Genomic DNA, 12,953 nt, shown 5'->3' on the forward strand with positions numbered 1-12,953 from the left:
CATAGCAGATCGGCTGATCGGCGCCGATGAGTCCAGATGATCAGCAGCCACAGTGAACCGATCTGCTTACCCCTTGTTAATCGTATTCTGTGCTGATCAGGGTTCGAGTTTCAGAGGCAATCGCGTCAACCAAATGATTTTTCTTTAGTCTAAAAATGAAAAATAATCCACTTAAAAAAAGTCAATTTTAATAGCAAATTGCATAGGGTATATTAAGCTAATTCAGAACCTGCTCCAAATGGAAATTTTTCGCTACTCTAAATGGTAACGTCATTTTTTTCATGATCAATACAGTGCAAAATTATTATATTTATATATTTCCTATACCACAATTTCATTATTTAGTTAATTTTGCTCCAAATAAAGCGAAAATCCATTCTTATTCACAAATTTTAATTTGTCAATTTCTCAGAAAAATTAAAAGTGCACCTTTTCACAATCGATTTTTTCATCGATCGACCATGTTTTCCAATGAAAAACACAATAAAGTGACTGTTGTTTATTCGTTTCATTTAACATTTGTGTCATATTTCTGGCTAATTTTAGTTAAAATAAGTGCTAATCTTTATTGTTAACGGTACGTGAAGTTTTCAAATAAAATAATTACCTATTTCGTGAACAAAAAGGGGTTTTCTGAAGTGTCTGCAAATGCTTCAATAGGAAACCCCGGAAATATGATTTTTAGGAGAGATTTTCTTAATGTTTTAGATGGGAAAGAAGAAAATACCAGGAATAAGAACAAATCCTGCACTCAGGAGCAACTCAACAAGGTTTTGGAAGCCTTTCGTCGCGGTTTCACTTACACTGTTTGTCTCCAATTAGAAACTTTCCCTTGTCTCCATTTGGATTAATGTGTTTCCAATAGAAGCATTTTACGCTCGCGTATATTTCTTGTATTTAAAAAGTTTTCAAATTATATCTAAAGAATTTTCACTAAACAGTAACATTTTAGAAGAGTCAAGGAGCAAATTTATGTAATTCTCTTGAGAAAAAATATAAATTTAATATGTTGAATCTTGTGTCAAAGTTAAAGCGTCTGGAAATGGTTTTGAATTAGGACATTTACCCTATATAAAATATTCTTTTTGCTCACAGAAACTCAAATAACCTGAAAATCAAATCCCAAAAAAAAATAATTTCATACGCGATTAAGGTTTAAAGATAATATTAGCTAAAGATGGGGTAATTTGGAATCATGCCTATTTTGGAATTTTGAGATTTCCTCATTGTTTCAGATGGTCAAGTAGAATAAAAAAACCACGATGGAGTACAAATCTTTACATTCAACAGTATTTTTTCGTTGCTTTTTCTTTTGCCATATAAAACTGATAGGAAATTTCAAATTTGGTTCCGAATTACCCAATCTTACCCTACTATCTTACTAGAGTACTTTCCCCTATTGATAAAATCAATACGTAAAACACAAAAAAAAAGTTAGTCAGTACAAAAATAGTTCTAGTCAGTAAAATTGGTAATTTGGTCGGTAAAAATTGCAAACTGATAAGATATCAATGATGCGAAAGGAGGAGTGGAAATTCTAATTTGTCAGTAAGTTTATTCACAAATTTGGTTAGTCAAGAAAAATTGGATTTTGGCCAGCAAAAAATCATTTCAATCGATTTTGGTCGGTAGAATCTATTTTTGGCAGAGAAAATATCCATTTTGCTTGGAAAATGTTTTAGCCAGTAATGGCTTCTGCAGATTTTTTAGATCAGGAAAATTTTATTAAATTAAAATTTCCATTCTTTACTTCATCAAAATTTTTGAGCATGTCCATCCCTCTCTCTTGCACTCTTTTAGTTCTCAACACTGAGTGAGAGAAATCCGAAAAAGTCAAAATAACATTCCGGAAATGTTAATTTTACCCTGCAGTATTGATCCGAAATCGGTGTAAATATTACCCTTTTTAGGTGTATTGAGGGTTAAAGTTACCCTTCTTTCATGTTGATTTTACCCTTAAAAGGTGTACAATTAACATTAAAAAATGTTGATATATTTTTACACCCGAAAAGTGTTAAAGTTATGACGAAAAAAAGTTAATCGTAGCCTCTTTTTTCTCAGTGAAGGAATTTTCTGCTTGCCTTTTTTTCAAATTTTGATTAAAGTTGTTTTTCCCAACGAGAAAAGGTTGAGTTGCTTTTGGATTGAATCAAAACTTATAACTTTAGGATCACAATTTGAATTAGTGACACATAATTTATCCTCAATAAAATCTTATTCTCTAAATCGAAATGGTTTTCAATGCCTTTGGCATTCTTATTAGATCAAGAGGTTTTCAAAAAACCAAAATTTCTATCACGTTCTTCCTCAAACGTTTTACTTAAGTATGACCGATTCAATCGCACTCAAATTTAAATTTGATTTTGATTTAAGTTTAAGAAATTTAATCTAGATTTGAGTGCCTCAGAACATGATCAAAATTTACAGCACCTTTGGGAAGGAAAAGGTGCACCGTATACAGTGGGTATGTTTCGACTGTGATTCTCTCATGTCTTTAACATAAATGCGTTATTAAGAGTAATACACTCTGGTTGCCCTGGGGCGCATCTGTGAGTATCCCCTCAGCAACGGGTTTTTCTGCATTTGAAATTGATCCCGTCTCAAAATCCATTTAATACCAAGAAGGTCTTTTAGTATGAGATCACGAGGCAATTGGCAACGAGATTGCCACCATCTCACAAAAGTTGCGATTGCATAAGCGAAAGTAAAACTCGCATTTCTCTCATTTCATACGTGGTATGTTTTAAATTTAAAGGTATTTTGTGCATGTACCACTTCTCATCCAGTTGTGCGCTCGGAATCACCAATTTGATCCTCCTCTCTGATTGTTGTATTTTTTCCCGCCAAAAAAAACGTGAGCGATTTCAAGACGCGTGCAGACTTTTTGGCATACTGACAGACATTCGGCGGCATTCCCGCCAAAATCACGCAACAACTGAGATAAGAGCAATATCTGCTGTACGGAAGGCCCTCAGCAATTGATCGTAAATCGAATGCAGAAGCTGACAATCTCATGAGTCTTCCATAACAAGTAACTTCTGCAAGAGTCCTCCTTCATTTGACCACGTGCTGCCACAAAGTGATCTTCTTCGGTGATTTATGATCTCTAGCCAACGATTTGATGTCGCACTTTCTCACGTGACTTTGTCCAATCAACAGATATTGCGAATTCCATAAAATTTTACATCATACGCTATGTAATGAATTTATTTCTGGCATTTTCTAACTGACTTTTACTCAAGTGAAGACGACTGCCAACACCTGGAGACAATTTGACGAGTAGCCAAATAAATTTCTAGATCACAGATTGAGATAAAAGTCATTAATAGGCTCAAAGTGATATCAAGTAACCAATTATGCTGTTGTGATTTTCACACAATCAATTAGCACTTTACGAAATTTAATTTGTTACAATGATTGCAATTTTATGCCTATTAAATTTGTGATCAATACAAATTGATTGCATTTTTGTGAGAAGACGGCAAAGACACCATAAAGGAAGGAATGCCGTTTGAAAGGTTTTATGAGATGCAATATATCTTGTTACAGGAACTTGAGAATTTACTAATAAAGTCAATATTCGTATAGATGATTCAGCTTCGAAGATTATTGATAATATTTCACATAGCACTGAATAGCCGTTTACAGAAAAATCTACATGGTATTTTTATCAAAAATAGTAAATCAATTGCTTTTAATTGTCCAAACAATTCTAGTAGTGAAAGATTTAATGATTGGTCCTTTTACCAGATGGCGTTACTACATAGATTTGAGAGAAGTCTTCAGAGATTTATATTGTTTCACCTTGAGTGACGCAATAGGTAAGACCATTAGGTTTTGGGCGGATGACATCTCTGACTCGACTTTCGGAACTTCGAGTCTCGATAAGTACGAGCAACTGAATGTCAGAAAAAGACATTTTCACTGTGAAAAAAAGTAATAAAATGCACTGCCTCTGCCCAAAAAACTCCGGGAGCGTGGACGATGCATCCACAAAACCAGTAAACAAACAAAATTATGGAAAAGCGTTCCAGGCTTTTGCAAAGTTTTCGAACTCGTAACTCGGGTGCTATATCTCAAAAACACTACTAGTAAATATTAAAGTTTTTTATTAGTTCAATCCAGGGGGTGAATTAGTATAGCCACAGAGAGAACCGCGAATGGAAGATCGCCAGATTGTGCCGATCAGTCTCCGAAATCGTACAGATTCAATTTTATCGCGCTGATCTGTCTCCGACATCGCTTTGTTCGCATGATCAGTCTCCAGGATCGCATTAATTGCGCAATTATAGTCTCCAGAATCACGATGAACGGCACCGATAGTGAACCATGAGTAGCAGACTTGTTCACCTCCTGGTTCAATTAATGAGGAAAGAATAGTGTGTAATGTAATGGGTAATTTCTTTTAAGGGCACTCAATGTGGATCAAGTGGTAGAGCACTCGCTCTATGATGCAAGTGTCCAGGGTTCGAATCTCCTTTATGTCACCAGGAATTTTTCTGGCGTTAAAGGTGTTCGGATTGCATCCAGTGAGCTTCACTGCACTTGATTTCACGTGGCATGGGACTGACAACCCCATCCCATACAAGAAAAATAATAATGAATGTTTAGAAATCCGCTTGCGGAAAGGAATTGTTCCTTCATGGAATGTTGTGCCAGCATTATTGTTATTATTAATTTCTTTTCAAGTTTACCGGTTATAACCGATAAACCGTAAAATATAAACAAAAAATATCCCAAAAACATTTTTTTAAGGGTAGAGGGGGGTGGAAGAAAATGAGGGGTATATTAACAGTCTCAGTGTCGACTTATGAGTAGATCCCTCGAAGGTTGCAAGTCGCTATCTCTAACTACTTGGTCTCCAGAGCTAGCGCCAATTGCAAAAGTCGATACTGCTCCCTCTGTTGATTTCAAGCAGTAACAATAAATATTAATTGTAATATCATTTTATAATACATTATTAAACTTTACTTAAGGATGGTCTTTACGGATCCGATCTACCATGTCTGATTGGTGAAAACCGTTCTTAAACATTATAATTAAAGAAAAGCTTACGAACAGGAGGGTGTCAAAGTCCCGCGCTTAGGGTAATTATAATCAGACTACATTCCCATAAGTTTCCCACTAAGCCGTCTCTCGGCTTAAGCCGTAAATCTGTCTGGGACATTGAACCCACATTATAGGACATCTGAAGACCTTCTTATTGTACATCAAAATTTCCTTGAGAATTGATAGGGAGTGTATCCGGTGTTCGCCAGTGGGAAAAGTGGTCACTCTATGAGGAAAACACTTTTTTGGTCTTGCCCAGAGCTTTCGGTCCCAATATGGACCTTCTTCAGTGGTCGATTAAATTGTGTTTTCGCAGCTTTTCTCGGGGATCGGTCGATTTTTGTTGATTTGGAAAATCATCACCAGGAGGATGTCAGTATGGGGGGTCTTTTCTTGTGAAAATTTCTCACTAATTCTTGTAATATTTAAATAGGTTTGGAAAAATTGTGATGCCACTCTTTATGACGGTTTTTTTTCTTTTTACAAAAAAGAAAAATAAAAGAAAAAAATCAAAAAAGGAAAAAAACGTCATAAAGTGTCGCATCACAATTTTTCCAAACTTATTTAAATATTACAAAAAATAGTGAGAAATTTTCACAAGAAAAGACCCCCTATACTGGTGATGATTTTCCAAACCAACAAAAATCGACCGATCCCCGAGAAAAGCTGCGAAAACACAATTTAATCGACCACTGAAGAAGGTCCATATTGGGACCGAAAGCTCTGGGCAAGACCAAAAAAGTGTTTTCCTCATAGAGTGACCACTTTTCCCACTGGCGAACACCGGATACACTCCCTATCAAGAAAATCGCGCCATTTCCTATTATTAGATTTCCTTGAGAATCTCAACTGGTATAAAATTTATGAAATTAAACTCTCTGACTATGCAAATCCTCAAAATTGTTGTATCTCGAGGAATTTAGGAACAACATAAAAGTCATTACGCACTCCAATCTCTCATCTGAAGACTCTCAACTCTGAAATGCATACTCTGTGGTCTGTTAATCATGGAAGTGCACCAAGTGTCTGCTGTGAGTGTGCCTTTGCTCTCCAGTAGTCTGGCGAGAGTCTTTCCCTGCTGCAATAGCCTCTCGATGGACAGGCAACATGAGCTGGGTGATTGCCTTTCTTGAGCAGACAGCACTGGGCAAGAGAAGTAGCCGGTGAAAGTAGGTTCGAAGCCCAGGCGATGCACAAATGAGATCGTCCAGTGGTGGCTGGGAAAAAGGAAAAGAGCCAAACTAGTTCTAGTTTTCACTTTCATTCATCTGTTATGCCAATCGATTTCCTGCAACCAGCGTCTTAATCCGCCAAATACTTGTTTCATCTGTTCGCGCATGTTTTATGCCATTTGTTTACCACAATTTTTTTGCATCTATCCTCAATCATCAGCCTGTGTCACTCGTTATAAATGATCAAATAGATCAGTGCAATTTTCCGCTCTTGAAGCTTCCTTTTTCGGCATTTTTGTTCGAGAGACACACACAAGAAAGTGCATCATGAATCACGCCCAACCGTTGCAGTTCAAAATATAGATCATGCTTCAGCTTCCGTCACGACCAAAGTGCCGCGATAATGAGCTTCCCGTCCAAAATGAAACTTTTGCGAGATTTGCAACATCGAACGTGAGATAAAATTAATAATTTCCAGAAGATAACTCTCCATTTGGTACTTCAGAAGTGCGTGGCTTTAAATACACCAATTCAGTGCTTTAATTGATACTTTTAAACTATCAATATTGGTATATTTTCTTACACCAAATAATAAGAGAGCTTTACCTTTCTTATTTCTGTTATCTAAATTCTCCTTGGGACTGCAATTAATGCCAAGACGGCGATGGACAAAATCAGATTGAAATAAAAGAATTACTCTAAAAAAAACAAAATTGAGAAAGAATACAATCCCAAACAGTTTTCAAAAATCTCAATTCATTAATCATTCATTATTTAAAATTATACATTGTATCCAAAACTTTATTTAACTTATCTCATGCTAAAATTTTACCAGAATGACTACTTATGTTCACGACTTCGTACATAAGTGCCTTAGTGCAAACAAAACATAATTCATTGAAATTCAAAATTAAATATTTTATCCAATTTTTTATCCAGCTTTTCTCATGATAAGACCGCAATGGTTTGCTGAATATAATTAGTATAAGACCTGTTCTAATTTTCTATGATGAACTTATGGTCATGACTACGTACATAAGTGCCTTGGTGCAAACAAAATATAATTCAATAATATTTAAAATTAAATATTTTATACAATTTTTTATCCAGCTTTTGTCATGGTAAGACCCCAATGGTTTGCTGAATGTAATTAATTAGTATAGGACCTGTCCTAATTTTCTATGATGACTACTTATGTTCATGACTTCGTACATAAGCGCCCTAGTGCAAACAAAACATAATTCATTAATATTTAAAATTAAATATTTTATCCAATTTTTTATCCAGTTTTTCTCATGGTAAGACCCTAATGGTTTGCTGAATATAATTAGTATAGGACCTGTTCTAATTTTCTATGATGACTACTTATGTTCATGACTTCGTACATAAGCGCCCTAGTGCAAACAAAACATAATTCATTAATATTCAAAAAATAAAATATTTCATCCAATTTTTTATCCAACTTTTCTCATGGTAAGACCGGAATGGTTTGCTGAATATAATTAGTACAGGACCTGTTCTAATTTTCTATGATGACTACTTATGGTTATGACTACGTAAATAAGCGCCTTAGTGCAAACAAAAAATAATTCATTAATATTTAAAATTAAATATTTTATCCAATTTTTTATCCAGCTTTTCTCATGGTAAGACCGCAATTTTTTGCTGAATATAATTAGTACAAGACCTGTTCTAATTTTCTTTATTCTCCGCCAGAAATGTTGAAAAGAATTTATAATTAAATTAGTAAACGATTAAATAACAGTTAGAGTGCATTTTGAATTAGATTTTGTGTGATTGATTGCATATGCTTCATATATAATTTTATGTATTTTCTACATATTTCACTTTAATGATTTTTTTATTAATTTAATTGTTCCATCCACGTGTTCGTATCCGTGTGAAAATTATCTCTCAAACTTGAAATGTATTTTATGTTGATGTCCAGGGGCAAAAACTATGCCGTCACATTGCACAATCATTACGGAATTTCGTCTGGGGAGTACGGAAATCAGGTGCTACATCCACTCCTCTCACCCAATGGTCACCTAGGTAAATGACACAAAAGCCCATTTAGGAAGTTCACTTTAGTGACCAGTTTGTCGCATTAAGTGCTATCAAATGCCGCAATTTTGATGCTAAAGAGAGAGTGATTAAGATTGACAGTGCAAAAACGTGCTGAAGAAATTAAATAAGATCAGCTTAAGATCACATTATCCACTTCTTTTGAGAGTGGTCAGAAAAATGTCAACGAGGGCTTTTCTCGAGGCGTTACTCCGGAAAAGCCCAAACATAGCAAAATGGGTTACATGTGATAGACATTTGCATCGCTTAGGATTTATTATGATCTCCTCGATGGACACTTGTTTAGACTTTCTACTTTTGCACCAAATACAAATCGCAAGAGAAACAGCTACTTGCCGTCAATTTATTGCAATCCATAAATTTGTTTATTTGCTGTTGATAGCATAGCGAAAATTCTTAGCACTAAAACCAAAATACTTTAGGCTCAATTGCTTCCGTATTTCCGTAGGTTAGCGTGCAACATGGCACCCTCCTCATTCTTGTGGCAGATTGAGAAAATTGGCAGAAAGATTATAAGGAGATATTTTATGAGATCAGTATGAAGTTTGTTATTTAACTTGAGTGCGGTGAATGCCTTTTTCCTGAGTCGGTTTTACAAGATATAAACAACATGAGACATTCAAAATAAATGGTTCACAACTTATGTAATTATCGCTCGAGATCAATTGAAGAAAAAATATTTAACCAAATATTAAGTAATAATTGAATTAATCATGGAATTGATATTGCTATTGATCGAATGAGCGTGTTTTATGTCCATGAGAGATAAGGCATTGATAAACCCAAACTAACTTATTGTGAATGAGATTGAAAAATTTCAATTTTTCTCTTATTTCCCAAAGCAAAAATTCTATTTTATTAATCAAAGGTAGAAAATGGACATATGAACTTAAATCAGGGTATTGTAGATGAGATTCTTAACTCGGATTGCATGCAAATTCGATTTGGAACTAAAGATAAGAGATATTATACAGCAATTTAAAATCAAATTTCTGAAAAAGTGCAAACAAAATTGTTGTTCTAAGTAGTGCCTATCGTCTGGTGTCAATAAATTTTCAATATTTTGTTTAGTTTATTTTATACAAATTTTTAAAACCTCAGTTTAAGACCATATTTTGGTAATTTTTAGAGAAATTTCATTTTTACACCCAAAAGGAGTGATTTTACAAAGTTTTTCTGATTATTATCAAAATTGAAGCACAACTAATGACCTTTCCAATGCATCCACACTTTTTAAATTCTGTTCACTAGAACCTGAGATATAAAGGATAATATAAGACAAAGCAGAAAAAATATAAGAGTATTAGGGTGGAATCACCACTTCTCGCCAGTGCCCCACTTTTCGCCACCTATATTGAAATCGCTATTTTTCGCGATTTATGAAATAAATGAGCCACAAAGTTATTTGCATTTTTACTGCTGCTACGTATAAAGTCGAAAAATAATAATTATTCATTTTGGATTGACGATTTTGAGCATTTTAAGCAAGTGCATCGAATCCAATATTTCTTACCAAATATATTAAGTGTCATCAAATTTTTATCAAGCAAAATATACCCTTTTGGATAAATAATTTAACTATTGAATATTTAATTACACTTGTGGAATACATGAAACTTGTATTTAGTTAATTAATATTTCATTTTACATTATTTTTATATATAAATGAGGCATGGCGAAACGTGGTAAAATTCTGAAGTTGATTTTACCATCTATTGCCATCTCTTTTTAATAGGCGACGCTAACTTTACTTCGTAGATTCTCAGTTGTCAAATCTTCATTGTTTACCTTTTACAATAGTCCTATAATTTGATTTCTCAAATAAAAGTTAAGAAAAATTATTTAAAGTGAGTAATAATAAGGTGATCATGAGGAAAAAGAAATACTGAATATATTCTTTTCATAACATTGCCTAAAAAATTCGATTTCGGACCTTTTCAAGTGGGTGGCGAGAAGTGGTTACAAAACTGGCGAAAAGTGGTAAAAAGTAGCGACGAAGTAGTTATTTTTGCATTGTTAATAAAAATCAGTTTTTTAAGTAGTTCAGCATTAAATTGTAGGACTATTGTTTTCACGTAACTAGAGCTAATACATCTAAATAACTAATTCCCAGCAAAACTTCGATCTGCAATTCTGCACTTTTGAAATTTTAACGTTTCTTGTCATTCAATCGGATACTTCGTGTGGCTTCGGGATAGTCGTGCGACTTCATGAGCATCGCGAATTTCTTTCGTGTTTTCTAACCATTTCCTTCCCTTTCGTATTTTCTATTATGGTTGATTTAATAATATTGTATTATAACATTATAATAATATTGTAAAAAAAGAAAGTATTCACGTAAAATTGTTGAATAAAAATTGAATTTTAAATAAATTGAAATACATATTTTTATGTAGTTAAAATAATGTTTAGAAACATTAGAAAGGGTAGAAGAAATGTAGAAATCATCTAAATACTCTAAAGAAATTCTGCCGATAATTTTAAAATTTTCTATAGAAATTTTGCAGAAAATTCTGCAGAATTTTCATACAACGATCGGATCCACCTTAGAATAAAATTCTGCTGAAATTCTGCTGATTTTTCGGCAGTTAGTAATTCAAATCTGACGAATTTCTGCAGAATTCTGCAGAATTTGCCGGGTGGGTTTAAGTTATCTTGTAATAAGGGTTCAGAAGTTATAATAAAATGAATCCCTCTTTTTCCTAAACATGGCGATAAGTGGTTACTCCACTCTAATAAAAAAAAAATTGAGACGTGATTGAGCAAAACCATATCCTTAATCAGGGACTCGACTCTATCAAACGTACCACGTGAAACCCCTCAGACGCAAAAAAGTTGTCAATTTGTTGCATAGTGTTTTAGTAGGTCAGATTGTTAAGAATCTCACCTATTACTAACAATTGATGGTTCAATCATTTCTTGGAATCTCTTGGATTTCTTGGAATGTCTGACGGACCTCCTGGTTTAATAGAATTAATAATAATATTAAGTAAATCACTTATTTGCATGGTTTAATGTTTCAGCCTGATCGGACGACAAGAGCTTTTCTAATAAACTCAGCATTAGAGATTATATACAACCCCATATAATCAATTAATAATAGATAGCTTGTACGAGACAAATGTGCGATAATGCTGAATAAATTGCCATTCATGAGATCATGGAGATCACGCAATCATAGTTTTCCCGCCAAAATGTGATCGTGGGTAAGATTGCCTACCTTCAGGGGATTTTAGGGGGAATTGACTGGTTTCATGGTGATCGCATGCGATCTTGACGCGATCATTCGAATGGATCCATCTGAAATTCACTTCCGAACCTTCATCAGTGAACTTGACCTCAAAACACCAAAATTTTTCTGTGTTTTATAAATATATACGAAAGGTATTTTTATTTGTCAATAAAACAGTATATAAACTCTCCCATTTAATGTGGTTGTGGTGAGTGAAAATGATCACACGAAGAACACGAATGGAAGATGCTAGATGAGAGCCCCAGGAAGATCAGAATGAACCAGGTACAATCGATGCTAAGTCTAAGAGAAGTTTTGGAGTGGTTTTGGTGGGTGAATTATTTTAGATGAAGGGATGGAACTTCTTCTTCTTTGGACTGGGATAGTTGTAGCCTCCACGGGATCCTCGATCACCTCGATCTAGCCACTCGTCATCCTCGTCATCGCGGTAGTGCCGATGACTGTGATGCTTCTTGGGTTCTTTCACTGGGATTAGAATCTTCTTCACCAGTGTCTTCGTGATGAAGTGAGTGTGGTGCTTCACGGGCACATGAATGCGGATTCTGGAAGATCGAGGGAAAATGATCATTTTGAATGTGATCGTTAAATTCTCAGTTAAAGTTGGAAGATCAATAAAAATGGATTTAAGAGGTTGTAAATTGTTGTTTTGCAAGAAATAATCTTATTTTGCAGTGATTTTTTATGCAAGATGTTATGTAGTGATCGTATTGATCATACGATAGATTGATCACCATTTGCTTGATAAATGGCTAACGAGCTCAAAATTTGTGGTAGACAAAATCACCAATATCAATCTGAATGAACTTTTTGCATCATTTGAAGTTCAATTGGTGCAAAAAAAACGGCATTGAATGAAAGTAGAAGTGAAAGTTCAGCGTTGGAAAAATGACCAAAGATATTCTTCAGTCTGTCTCAAGTCTCATTAAATTATAATATACATAATTGCATAGTACTATGTTGCAATAAAATGATATGCTGATGCTGCACACAAACGCAGATTAATCTATTCAGTCATCAATTTCACTTCACGATCAATTCCCTTTTTTATTTTTTCTTCTGCGATGTTCGTGACGGTACTTCCTCAGATCCTTATGCAAGATCACCTGGCCATGAACTTACTTGGCATGATCACCAGGAAGTGGGTTACTAGACACAATGACAATGGAGATGAGGAACACCAAGCATAGAAACACCTACAAGAGAAGATCACACAATTATTCCACGATCATGCAATCACAAATATTTCACAGTATTTCTTACAGCACTGATAGAGGCCATTGTCGTGATTTACATATAAAAAAAAATAAATCCCATGGATTAGGAGACACTGATCTTTTCACTTTTGAGGAAGCACCTCGCTTCTGTTTTCACCTGGCAGCTCGAATGGCGTGTGA

At 34.5% G+C, this 12,953-nt stretch overlaps 1 protein-coding gene across 1 annotated transcript; it reads right to left on the reverse strand.

The window, feature by feature from the left end:
• Positions 1 to 11,659: 11,659 nt before the first annotated feature.
• LOC129800442 (uncharacterized) lies at positions 11,660 to 12,953 on the reverse strand. The gene is made up of 3 exons (XM_055844808.1): positions 12,820 to 12,953; positions 12,679 to 12,752; positions 11,660 to 12,101 (listed from the first exon to the last, which is right to left on the reverse strand). Exons 1-3 carry the CDS (start codon positions 12,835 to 12,837, stop codon positions 11,882 to 11,884), a joined length of 312 nt encoding a protein of 103 aa, XP_055700783.1. The 5' UTR covers positions 12,838 to 12,953; the 3' UTR covers positions 11,660 to 11,881.

Source organism: Phlebotomus papatasi, chromosome 2, assembly GCF_024763615.1.
Source record: "Phlebotomus papatasi isolate M1 chromosome 2, Ppap_2.1, whole genome shotgun sequence".
Lineage (NCBI taxonomy): Eukaryota > Metazoa > Arthropoda > Insecta > Diptera > Psychodidae > Phlebotomus > Phlebotomus papatasi.